This window comes from Lepidothrix coronata, unplaced genomic scaffold (assembly GCF_001604755.1).
Source record: "Lepidothrix coronata isolate B3197 unplaced genomic scaffold, Lepidothrix_coronata-1.0 Scaffold109, whole genome shotgun sequence".
In the NCBI taxonomy this organism is placed as follows: domain Eukaryota; kingdom Metazoa; phylum Chordata; class Aves; order Passeriformes; family Pipridae; genus Lepidothrix; species Lepidothrix coronata.
The window spans coordinates 1,686,493-1,699,963 of NW_016690289.1; the positions used below are offsets into that span (position 1 = coordinate 1,686,493).

Sequence of the window (13,471 nt, forward strand, 5' to 3'; positions counted from 1 at the left end):
GTTTTCAAGTAATAGAAAGTTAACAAGATATTAGTCATACTTCTACAGATTTTTTTCACTAAGCAAATACTGTAATAGTGTACTAAAAGAATTACTTGTCAAAGACAAGTCCAGAAGTCAGTACAAATACTGATTAGAAGAAATCACTATAGAAGTTTTCCATCACATCATTATCTGTAAAAGAGCTATTAAAGCTACCTGTTGGGATAACTTTCTGGAAAGCACAGTGCTTTCATGTTTGAAAGCCAAACTGGACACATGGTTGTAGTTGATTCTGGATCTTTGTACTTACAGCAAGTATCCAGCAGTAACAGTCCATGCTCGTACAAGACCTTTCAACCACTGTCTTGTATGTCCTTGCTCTAGCAAAGCTGGAAGCACCACCTGAAGCAGAAGGAGCTCTAAGGAAAGTTCACTTACTGGAGCATCACTAGAAACAATGGGAAGAATAGAAAGTCAAACATAAGGAACATTCTGATAGCAATCTTTTACACTGAATCATATTAACACCACCACAATACAAAAATATATTGGATGCCAACAGGAAGAATTCTTAGTTTTTTCCAGACATTTTTCCTTATATACTACCCTAGGCAGAGATTAGGTGTTCATGAGTATTTAGACATTTAGGTGTACAAGAAATTTAAGAAAAAACATTGAGAAAGATTATATATGAGAATACAGTTTGCTCTTTTATTTGCTTCTATCATCACTGTTTCAATTATTATTTAGAAACAGAAAAATCCTGCTATCATCAAAAACAAATCCAGTTACAGATATTCTTTCATTCTTGTAGTAATGATAATCAGGAATGAGTGTGTTAAAAAAAACAAACATAAAAGCAACTTCACTATCAAAAAGTTGAAAGGGTAAGTGTTTTGAGGACATAAACCCCCAAAGAAGTTCATTATGGAAGTAATAAAAAATGCCTTTAATTTTTGTTAGTAGCTTTTCACTTGACAAACTGTATGATGTAGCCATGTCCTTTACCTTTTAACTTCCCTAGAACAATGAATATTAGATTAATTGAAAACAAAATAACATAGCAAAAAAAAGTCCTATTAATGCTCAAAGAGCACAAATGCACTTTTTCTAGTTATAGGAAGACTGAAGAAACACAACTTTTAAAAAATAAATGCTTACCTGTAGAGCATAACATTATATGGAAGAAAGTTAGGCAGGAGATATTTAATAATGCGTATAGGAAGCCAGAGCATTAACAGTACAATTGATCCAAAGACAATCTGCAACAAGAAAGTAAACAAGTTAGTCCACATAGTAGAAACAACCAAATCTCGCTCCCCACCCATCTCTGTGACACGTTCTCTGTGTAGTGGGTTAGCCCTGGCTAACAGCCCAATACCTACCCAGCTGCTCACTCATTGCCCTTTCCTGCTGAAGGGGAAGGCAAAACAGAAGGAAGGCAAGACTGAGATAATGACTGTTTAAAAGAGAAAGCAAAAGCTGTGCCCACAAGCAAAACAATAAGAGGAATTCAGTCTCTATTTCTCATCAGCAGACAGACAATTAGCAGGTTCCTGGGAACTCATGAAGACAAACACCATAACCATGAATGCCCCCCCTTCCTCCTTTCCCACAGCTTTTACTGCTGAGCATGATGTCATGTGGTATTCCTTTGGTCAGTTTGGGTCAACTATTCCAGGTATACCCTGGAACCACAGCTTATTCACTGGAGGGGTGAGGGAGTGGGGCAGAGCAGGAAAGAGAAAAGGTCTGCCTTGATACCATGCAAGCACTGTCTAGCTGAAGCCAACAGGCCTGTGTTGGCAACACTGTTTAAGCTGCTAATTCAAAGTGCAGAAGAACATTTGCCCGTACCCTACAATGCTCTCACCAAAGAGGACTGTGACTGAATAAGCATTGACTGGCCTGCTGACAGAGCAATGTCAGACAGTTCTTCTTTCTTCGCTGTTCCCCAACACCAGGATTACTAATTTTGTATTCCTCTCTTTTCTAAGCAACTGACTTTTCAAGCAACTTGTTGAAGCAACAAAAGATGTTTCAGTTTCTATTTTATCACATTTTAAGCTGACTGAAAGACCAAAACTTAAGCAGGTGAATCAGGTGCAGGAAGACCATGCACTTTTATAAATCACATTTCCTTAAGGAATCAGATGAAAAATTAAGTACATTTTAAACACATTCTTACATTTCATATAAATGCACCACCAGAGACTAAAAATGTAAAAAAAAAAACCCAAATGTGTTTAACTATGTAGAACAGAAAAATCAAATCTCCTTCTCCTTGAAAATTAATATTTAATGTTCTACACAAGACATTTCTTAAAAATATTGAAAAAGAAACAAAACGTGAAAGGTGTGACTTATTCTTTGAAATGAAAAGTGTAAATGATTACCATTCTGGGTCTCACATTCTAATATGAGGCTAGTAGAAGTTCTGAATTCATTAGCTAAGCAAATCAAAAGGTGAAGTTCAAGTAACTGTCTGTTCCAACACAGTGTGAAAACATATCTCAGATCATTAGTAACAAGCAGATCTTTGCTTGTATTTGGGCCACCTGCTGTGACACAAATTTTAGACAGATGAGGAATTATGATTATCCAAGAAAAAAATGCTCTGAAAGGTGGACAGGTCAGCTCCTCTGACGTACTGAAGGGTTCTTGAATAGAAACTCTCTCTCTCTGAGCTTTCACTGCTCCAAGCACCTCAGGTGTAATAATAGAGTACATCAAAGAATGTTTCTGGTGTGTCAGTTTTCACAGTTGATGTGATATTTACGTCAAAGACAGTCTGAGACCCTTTCTTTATTGCGTGCTTGGCAAACTTCAACCAAACAAGCAGAGGGGAAAAAATTTTCATTGCTTTTAATATCTTACAATGATAATCTGGAAACAGACACCATTGGCTAGATCAGCAGAATCCAATGTAAAATTAAACTTGAAAGTTACTTTCCCCTGCTGCACTATTTTAGCTGAACTAGACACACGATGTTGCTGCATGAAGGCATCATGAAAGCATTACATGATTTACAATATCCATGATAATAAACATTTGTTGTCTGAATATACAAACATTTTCTGTGATTTTGCATAAGGAGAAGATATCACAGAAAGATTTGTTTTGTAAGGGACCTTTAGAGTTCAATCAACCCTCCCTAACCCCTCAGAACTCTGCTCTGAGCAGACCCAGTTACATGAGGTTGCTCAGAACCCTATCCAGTTCAGTTTTGAGTATCAAAAGATGTAGATTCTGTTGGCAACCTGTTCCAGTATCAATTCACCTTCATGGTGGAAAGTCTTTTTTCCTTAAATACACAGTACCATATATGGGAGCCAACATAGGAAATTTTCTTTCCAAGTAAAGAAATCTTGACAAAAGTCCTTACCACTGATAAGATAAACCTCCTGAGATGTCTATAGATGGGCAAGTGAATCATTTCCTGCACAGGATTGAAGTCTGGATCATTCAAATTCCTGAGAAACCATAGGACACCAGGTCTCAATACCTGAAGTATGAAATAGAAAACAATATACTAAGAGAAATTTTTGAAAATACTTTGTTTTTCATTTTGAATAACATTCCTGCAGCAAATAAGTTTTAACATAATAGGGATATTTGTTGAATAAGATTCAACCAAGTGGCACAGAAATAGAACAAAGGAAGTATCATCATAGAGAAGAAGAGAAGAAATAACCAAATACAAGTTTAATTTTCAAGTACTGACCAATCTTAAACAATTAAAACATATTTAGATTAATTTGAAGGCAACACCCAGGTTTAAGGATTCTTTGTAAACTAAAAATCTCTAAGCAAAATATACTTTAAATCATAATTTTCCACTGCAGTAAAGTACCAGCATGGCCCTTTTAACCAAAGGCTGAAATTCAATATACACACAAAACACAGTAGCAACAATACCCACACATGAAAGATTTAATTGTTCAACATGCAAGCCCCTAAATATGTTACATACCAATCTTGTTCTTACAGACTTACCTCTCTCAGTAAAAGAATGAAGGATGCAAAATAGAAGACATAAACCATTCCAACTAACCAGTGCAGAAACATTGTGGTACCTGGAGCAGACTGAAAGCTCAGTTCTCTGTCTTTCAGAGTGGCATCAAACATCTCCTAGAAGGTAAGTAGTAAACAAATATGAATGAAGTTCGGCAAACATCCACAATTACTCATTTTGTTTACCCTAGTTCATATATAGTACTAAACAAATTTAAATGTCTTCCTGGCGTTAACAAATAAATAACTACAGCATTTAATTAGAGAAAAAAAGGAAATTTACAATAAGAACAGTAAATAAAGATCGATCTCTGATCAGTTTATTTCTTCTAACAGAAAGAAGAAAGAAGTCAACTCTAACAGACCCTACATAAGTTATAAATCAGTTCAAACAAAGCGGCAGTGTGATGGAAGCAAATACTTACTCCCTTAAGTAAAATTCTATTAAGGCTGCAAGAAATTAATTTTCTCCATTTGAAATTAAGCACTCAATTTTTTTTCAGGATAGAAAAACTGTCCTTCTCAATTCCAAGCAAACACAGCATGTATCTTGTTCAAAACAAAAAGGGACTGGATAACTTAAAATACGAAGTCACTACCATTTCACATGAGGTGGCTACATAAAGGCATTTCTTCATTGCATAAGTTTGCCTGTAAGTAAGCTAATTACCACAGTGGTCTTGTAACTGCAGTAAAAAGGGTTATATTCTTATTATTTTAGTAACAACATTTTAATTTGTATTTAGGAACATAAAGAAAAACAAAATTAGCATCAGGCAGTACCTAAAAATCCCTTTCCCTGTGGAAATGATGTTTATAAAAACAGAAGAGTGTTGTCAAACTCATATTGAACAACTCTCTTCTCATCAGAACTGGTTTTTTTGCTTCAAATATAAACAGTGTTAAAAAAAAGGTTTTATCCCATTTATTTCTTTTCTTACCAAGGAACATATATCCAGCCACCAGCCACAGATGAGAGGAAATACACCAATTTCAACCACCACTAACAAGGAAACCTTTAGGAAAATAGAGAAAAGAACATCTCACTAGTTTAACAGAAGTTGCTAAGAAAATGATAATGTAAGCTCAAATTGAGAGGGCTTTTTGCCCCACAGAAAAGAAATTAGGATTACCTTGACAACAATATAGCAAACTCCTAATAAACGACGTGATCGCTGGAACTTAACAAGTGCTGCCAAGCCCTGAATACTTTTGTCAAGAAAATAATACTGAAAAATATTTTATAACAGCCTAATTAATATGAAACACTGTATTACATGGCTTTTAGCAACAGGAAATTTTATAAAAGACAAAAGTGAAATAGGAAGTATATAATTTATCAGGGTTGTATTTTCTAAATTGGCTATGACTCCGGAAGTCACTATCTGGTGTGCTGGGTAACACCCCTAAACAATTACCTAAAATAAACAAATATATAATAATAACACCACACTTCTTAAATTAAGCATCCACAAGTTCTCAAGAAATAAACAGTTTCATTTGAAAACATCTGCCATGAATAAGCAAGTTTCAAAACTGAAGACCTACTTTAAATAGTAGCTTTCTTTTCCATGCAGTCTGAAACAAATTCTCATCTTTTCTAAGAAAAGCTGGATGCGTATTACACTTTTTTCTTCTAATTTCACCAAAAGAGCAGAGCAAAATGTTAAATTAATTGCACCTGCATCATGCCTGTGCCTCCTCAAAACACAGCCAGAAAAATCATTTACATGTAAACCTGAACCAGGTAACTACTGACAAAAGGATACATGACAAACAATTAGAGTCACTGCTAGCAGAACATATCCGACTATAGTTGTAATCAGGCCTTCGAAGTGAGATGCTTGAACCTGGAGGGAAGAGGGAAAAAGGGGAAAGTTTACCAGTCTCTTAAAAGATTACATATCTCTTTTATGTAACCAAGATAAATTTCACTTTTAAAATATTCATTAAGAATGACAAGTTTCTCTAGTTTTTACATATTTGTTTCATACACATATGCAACAAGAAGTGTCACCTTACGCTACCTCACTACCCCCTCGCTTTCCCTACCTGTTATTATCCACTATGAAAATTACTCAGTACACAAATTAAAAATGTACACAAGGAAGAAGTTGTTAAAAACCCCCAATACCTATGCATTTTTTGTAAAGTAGGAAACCTCATTTTAAACGTAAATAATGGAAGAAGTGGGAAAGAACGAGTAACATTTTTAATCATAGATTCAAAAAGGACTGATAATTTAAGGACTGAAAATGAGACATAGTCCAAGTTACTTTTGCAAATAACAGCTGAAAAATGCTACAAGAATATTGTGATTAAATAAACAGTGGCAGGTTTTTTTCATTTTGAAATTAAAGGACAGTACTCACATATTCCTCAAAGCCCAGGCCAACAATGGAGAAGTGACCAATGTGGTATGGACAAAATGCTGTATAATGCAAGCAGAAAGAAGAAAAAAAGGCCATGAAAACTGCTAAATGGAGTTGTATTTGCAGGATGTGTATTGTAACACGGTAATAATTCTACTTCTTGTCAACTTTATGAAAACACCTAAAAAAAATTACTTTCTGTGCAAATATTTGCAAGTGTTAGATTTTTATAATTTTACAAACACCGAAAAATCCTATCTGAATTCACATGGAAAGACTAAAACCAATATAAAACTACACAGAATTAGAGGACAGTCTTTTCCTTCTTAGTTCATCTTGCAGTGCATAAATTAATTCAATTTCTCTGTCTCATGCACTAGGCTGGTATCTGTCTCAGACTGCTGTAGGAACCTGTTCTGCATATTCATTCTATTCCACGCACTAAAAGACTTAAGCAGCCATTTTACATCTCCATGGTCAGATGGGACTTGCTTTAGCAAGGCTTCAGTTCCAATGCTTAAATTCTTAAGAATACTGTGAAAAATGCAAGCCCTGGAAAGGGAAGAGGAAACGGAGAAAGATGACACTCCAGTGAAGGGATGAGGAGCAACTTTTACTTTGAATTAATGTACTGAGAACTGCCATAATTCCTGAGAACTCTCTTGACAATCCTGAGGTTTCAGGGGGAATGCGTTAAAACCCAGAACACTTTCCCCAGACACTCGTGTGTTTGAAACAAAATCAAGTAGTTGTTTTAGCTCACTTTGTGGTCTTTTAACCAAGCTATGAATACTACAGAATTCAACGTCTATTTTTTTTTCAGGAGTAGAGGGAAGCAACATAAAGGAAAGGGGCTGCAGTAATGGCAAGCTTGTACTTTCACCTTTTATTTTCACTCTGAGAACTACTGTAGACTAAATGTTCCCTTAAATGAAAAGTCTGATGATTTTCTCTCTCATCCTCATTTCCATATGACCAATATGTTAAAAAAAAAAAAACAAAAAAAAAGCAAACAGGAACAACAACAACAAAAAAATCTACTAGGAGAAGACTTAGCAGGACACATATTACCCTAATCAATGATCAGAACATTTTGGAGAAATAAGCAGCTACTGAGAAGAGCAAAATAATAAGATAAAATAAGATAAAAAAGATAAATAAGGTAAAATGATAAAGGGAAGAGTTGAGCTCTCCCCAGTCAGTAAGAACAAGTGAAAGAAAAGTGAGATGAAAAAGATCACACTCACAACTCCTATACCAGACTAATGACTTAAAAGTTGTATTTTTGACAGTGTTTTATGAGAATACAGTGCACAGTTTATGCTTTTTAAATAACTTGATTTAAAAGTGAATTTCTCATAGATCCCTTTACAGAAGAGAGCATAAAGCAGTACAAACTCCTCTGTGAGTACTAAGATGAGCTACAGAAAATATTAAGTTGAAATGAATTAATTTGTCCAAGGAGAATTTCTGGACCAGAAATTAAGGTTCCAAATGCTTTCCTTCTATCTTCTAGAAAGTACCCCCTGTGACATTTGAACTCACCAGTACTGTAATTACAAATAACCAGAGATTTGGAGGTTGTAAATTAAGCAGTATTACTTAATGGGAAAGATACTAAAAATAGGCTTGAGAGGCACATATTAAATTCCCAGACCTCCAGCTTGCTTGGGAAAGTCATTCCCTTCTCTTCTCTATTTGTTAGTTTCCCACTTGGCAAAGCACACTTAGAGCTACTGAAACCACATCTATATGACAACCCCATTAGTTATTACACACTTATTATTGAATCTTAATCTGTGATTTTGAAGTTTCATGGTTATTATCTACTTACTAAAAAAGCCTACGTTTTATAGCAGCTAAAAAATCTCAATTAACTTTTAATAATTACAGATCAAAATAGAATAATCCTCAGAAAGAAATAACTCTTTTCCAACTCTTATTAGAACAGTTATAGTGTCTTGTGAATTAAACATACAAGACATTAATTTTTATTTTTTTTTGATCCGGCAATTCGTTTCAGTATCTAGATGCTCAAATCACCAGTTCAGTGTGGTGAGCTTTATTTTGCCAGCAAAAATTTCTTATCTAGAGTATGACTTCAGTTCTTCAACCTCAAACCCTTCTGCCAAGAAAAGACCACTGAAAATACCCAAAGCAACATAAATTCCTTTCTAAACTGATCATTCAGAGCAAGTAAAATTTTGTGGCATTTTTATCTGGTATCTCTTCAAGTGTATAAAATGCTCCATCTTGTCACTGAAATGATGCTGCTTCTACACACAGTTGTGTCAATTTAACAACACTAATGAGCTTGAGCACCATAATCCAAAAGCAGAGAAATTTCAGAAATTCTCAAGAGGAGCTTACATCAATAAGGCAGGTATTTGACCCTTTTAGGGTTCAAATGACTGAGAGGTATATACCTACGGTTTGGGCATTTTTACCTTTTTTTTTTAAACCTGTGAGAAGTTTATGTCTAAGAAATTTTCCTAGCACTAACTATACACGGAATCAGAACACAAAAATATTCCTAGCTTGTACTAGAAATAGAAAGAGTCTTGCAAAGATTTAAAGTTACAGCTCAGCTTCAGCATCTACAGGAAGGAGCAAGGAAAATGGAGTAAAATGTGCCACTGATTAGAATTTATTATTTTCTAAAATGTAAGTCAGTCTAAGTTGTATGAACTAAGGAAAGTCGTCCTGTAGCAATTTCGGACACAAAATGGAAGCATATTTGACAACTCTACAGTCAGCTACATTCTTGTACACCTCCCTCCCTCCAATACTGAGCTCCAAAAATGGATTCTTGATGTAAAAAGTGATGTAACTATATCTAGTGAAAATTATAAGGAGAAAAAAAATATCCTAGCCATTCCTCAAAGTATTGCATTTGCTCATAAATTAAATTCCATGAGATTTCTCCTTTAATTTAAAAGTATTACAAACAAATATTATTTTCTGTGCTTTGGTTGACATAGTTAAGTTTTTAGTAGATTTCCTACTTTAAACCTATTCACTTACAGAAATTTAAAATTAAAAAGCTAGAAAACAATAAATATTTATTATTCATATTCCCAGTTCATTTGTGGTTCCATTTTTAGATGTCACATCTTCATTTATTCTGAGAGAACAGCCTTAAAATTAACCTGCATTACACTTCACAAAGGATCTTTTTAAAATCTAAGAGCAAATGATACTTACCAAACACGAGTATGAACAATGTATTTAAAGACACCACCCAAAAGACATGTTCCTGCAAGAAGTATTGGAGAAAGAGGAAGGAAGATGACAAGGAAATAGTACATAAGTATCAGTCATTTAAATAAGTGACTTAACTTTTATATTTAAACTTATTTCAGCTGCCTATTATTACCAGAACTTATATATCTCCTGTTAGAGCCGAGAAATTTGCTCTAACAGAAAGACAAAACATGCAGGACAGATTATGAAAGCACCTGTTTACATTCATGGACATTTGCCTAGATATGCACACTTACATTTGCTTCAAAACTCTTACTTTGTAAAAATAAGCTTTTATTTTAAAATCATTACAGTTCCACCTTTAAAAAGAATTACATGAAATGTGTGTGGATATTTGTTTCATAAATAAGAAAAGGTTCATCTGAACTTTTAACAATTAGTCTTTATCACAACAAATGCATTGACAAAACTAGCAGCTCTGACTCTAGAAATGACAGCATGTCTCTATTGTTTTAATATTACTTTTAACTAAGATGTGACCTAAGCCATAAGTACACTGGAGTTTTACTTCTTTTGGTATTAATTTTATGGTCAATCACTGATAACATAATTGTAAACCTAAGCCATTAAAGTTATGAGACTTCGATGAAAAAAGCAAAGTCAAGAAACATAACTGAAGATCTCATATTTTAAAATCTAGTCTACACTATAAATTCACTCGTGGTGTTCTGGTGGTACCAGGGCAAATAAAAGACATCTAAATGAGAACACTATTTTAACTGTAACATAAAGAGCAAAATGTAAGGTTAGAACAGGTAAGTATTTTCAAAGTATGCTTTTTAAAAGGATCTAGCTTTTATTTACAGTGGAGTACGTGATCCAAAGTTATCTATGTCTTTTAAAAATTACACTCACAACTCTACTCTGTGAAACTCCTAAAAACCCCATTTGCTCCATCATGACATCATATGAAACCCTCTTTAAAGAAATATATGATATGAAAATAGGGACCTCAAATACAATGATGTACTTTAAAAAAAAAAGATACTAAAAAAGCCTTCTATTGAAATTCTTGAAATGCAGGATCGCACTTACTAAAAAAACCAGAGATCCATCAAGTCCAAGCATCTGTGAAGATAAGAAAGTTTATTTTACTCACTCATCAGAAACATTAAGCAACCCGCATCTAAAATAAGCCTCTTTCATACCAACCTTTAATGTCCAATACAGTCAAAAGCTTTTTTTATTGCTCAACCAACAGAACCAGGACATAAATTCTTAAAGATAGAAACTAAGTTCCCATTCAACACAGTAAACTCAGTTGATCAAAGGCAGTGATATACGTGTGGAACATCTTAACACTCATGTATTTAAATACTTCAAAGCAAACACAGAATCAAATAATTTATAGGCTACTTCTCTCCAAGACTTTGAAAACTCTGACAAAGATTTTGTATTTACAAAATATTTTAGTGATTGAACTGCTATTTAAATACATGTTTAATCAACTCAATATTAAAACACAAAAGCAAATTTTTTGTTGCTTCCTTGTTGCAAAGTATCAGTTTATGTTGCACTGAGAAAAGTAAGTTAATATTTTACTTTTTATGTATTAAAGCAACCTGTAATGGGAACATTTGCTACACTATATTTTTTTAAGTTTAGAACAGAGTTGTTCTACGGCTTGGGAAGACAGGAAACAAATCCTTCATCACTCTCCACAGCTGCTTTGGGAAGCATCCAAAGAACAGCCAAAAATAAAGCATCTATTAAAAAAAAAAAAAGAAATCTCCTTTCCCCCCCACTTCAAGGGTATCTTACTATTTCGACCCAGACACTCCTACTCCACAATTACTGCTGCAAAGTTCCAGGTTCAAGGCTCTTTTTTTCGTATGAGGATTTTGCACTAAGTTCCAAGATGCAAGTGCTGCACATGTTTTACAAGTAAACCAAGATGCAAATATTTTTGAAAATTCAGAAAACCTGCATGCTATTTTCACAAGATGAAATAAGAGAAAAAAGCCTACCCCAATTTTAATACTAAATGCCAAATGGACATTTATTGCTTATACTGCACATTATACTGGAAATGGTTATGAGAGTATGTGGAAACTGATTTCTATATTCCTGGAGAGGCAACACAATATTTTCAATTAGGAGTACATCAACACTTCCCAGCACATACATTGGGTTCAGAAATGTAACTCTTTCATCTTGAAATAAACCATAGAATGATTCAGGTACCTGAATTTATATCATGAAATTCCTTTATCATGAAATATCTCTTAAAACACATTAAGAAGCTTTCAGTAGATACAAAACAAAGATCAAGACCTGTCACTTGTGATGAAAACTATATTTATCCTACTCTGCAGTTGAGGCAACAATTATACCACAGCCTAGGAACACAGTGAGTAGTTTTATGTCTTCTGCCTCAGGCACTGGTGACACTGGTTAAGTATCATGAAGCTGCTGTATCTACCTTCAAGCAGATTTTGCTGCATGTGGTGAGCTTTGAACTCAGATGTTGGCTACTTCTAGACCAGTCACACAAACCTAGTTCTTGAGTCTACTCTATGACTACAGTGCATATGCATCTCATGCTCTAATTACAGAATTTGTGATCCATAAACAAAACAGAAACCATGTTACACTGAAATGCTCCATCATTTTTAAAGAAAAACATTTGTTTTTCGCAAATTAAACAAAATTTCCATTTCACTCCTTTAGTCTATTGTTTCCACAAATACAAAAATGAAGTATTAAACAATACATAATGCAACACCTGTCCATTCCTAATCTGGCCCAGCATCCTCAAAACAAGCTGCAATTAATTTCTAAACCTGACTAAGTTGAAGACTTCAGAAAAGTCTGTGCTAAAACATGTTTTAAGCTGCTACTACATTTGAAACCAAAGAAATGCCTTTTTTGATAGTTAACAAGTAACCTTGTTACCTTTAGTTACCTTTTTTAGGTAACTAAAAGCTCTTACTGAGGGAATGATATCCAAATCTGTCCCAAATGCATTTTAACACAGCATTACAAATAATTTCAAGTATGAGTCTGAATTATTAAATTCAAGAAAATTATTCTTACTCACTCGCTCCCAAGTAAGCTCTTCTGCTGCTCGATCCCATTCCAAAGCATTCCAGTTCATGTCATCTGAGGAGACAATGGCCATTTTTACAGCTGTTAGACTCACTCAAAACAACATGTAACCATTCCATGATATGTTTTAAATGAACAAAAAGACTTGAGTGCGTAATATTCATCTTATAACTGCTGCTAGGTTTTCAGCAAGAAAATGCTTCAGCACTCGAAATTTGCAAGAGTGGGAATTTACACAGCTTCCTTGAATTATGATAGTTCTATATTCAAGGGTCTAATTACATTTAATAAGAACTAGAACATTACTGTTTTGAGTCACCTGTTACCTTGTGCTCCATTGTTTGCATCTGCTGCATCTTCTACTACAGCATCTTCTTCATCTTCATTATCCTCCTCCTCTTCATCTACTTGTTCTTCTTGAATTTCAGGGTTCTCTCCTACAACTACATTCTCAGCAGCTGGGTTAGCAGGTTGGTCAAGCACAGCATTTTCAACACCTCCATTTACAACAGCCTGAGCCTGCAGAAACAGGATTTAGTATTCCGTTAAACTCATCATCCTCTCTCCATACTTTTATCCTGTATGTATATGAAATTGAATAGTATTAAAAAATGTCCATAATAGACAAGCATTACATTTGGGACCACTAAACCTTTAAAAACAGGAAAAGAAACATCCAGATTTCTTCACAGAGTAGCTGAGGTAGGAAAGGACCTCTAGAGATCATGTAGTCACCACAACTGAAAGCAGGGTCAGCTACAGCAGGCTGAGCAGTGCTGTTTCCTCTAGG

General features: G+C 34.5%; 1 protein-coding gene across 2 annotated transcripts in view; it reads right to left on the reverse strand.

The window, feature by feature from the left end:
* The window catches only part of MARCH6 (membrane associated ring-CH-type finger 6), a 46,988-nt gene that overhangs the window by 15,405 nt on the left and 18,112 nt on the right, over positions 1-13,471 (reverse strand). For both annotated transcript variants that reach the window (XM_017824112.1, XM_017824111.1), the window contains exons 7-18: positions 13,008-13,200; positions 12,674-12,735; positions 10,669-10,701; positions 9,574-9,625; positions 6,370-6,428; positions 5,767-5,847; positions 5,131-5,199; positions 4,939-5,013; positions 3,980-4,114; positions 3,369-3,488; positions 1,144-1,244; positions 293-430 (exon numbers count right to left, since the gene is read on the reverse strand). In XM_017824112.1, coding sequence (XP_017679601.1) covers positions 293-430; positions 1,144-1,244; positions 3,369-3,488; positions 3,980-4,114; positions 4,939-5,013; positions 5,131-5,199; positions 5,767-5,847; positions 6,370-6,428; positions 9,574-9,625; positions 10,669-10,701; positions 12,674-12,735; positions 13,008-13,200 — 1,118 coding nt within the window. The remainder of the gene's footprint in view (positions 1-292; positions 431-1,143; positions 1,245-3,368; positions 3,489-3,979; positions 4,115-4,938; positions 5,014-5,130; positions 5,200-5,766; positions 5,848-6,369; positions 6,429-9,573; positions 9,626-10,668; positions 10,702-12,673; positions 12,736-13,007; positions 13,201-13,471) is intronic.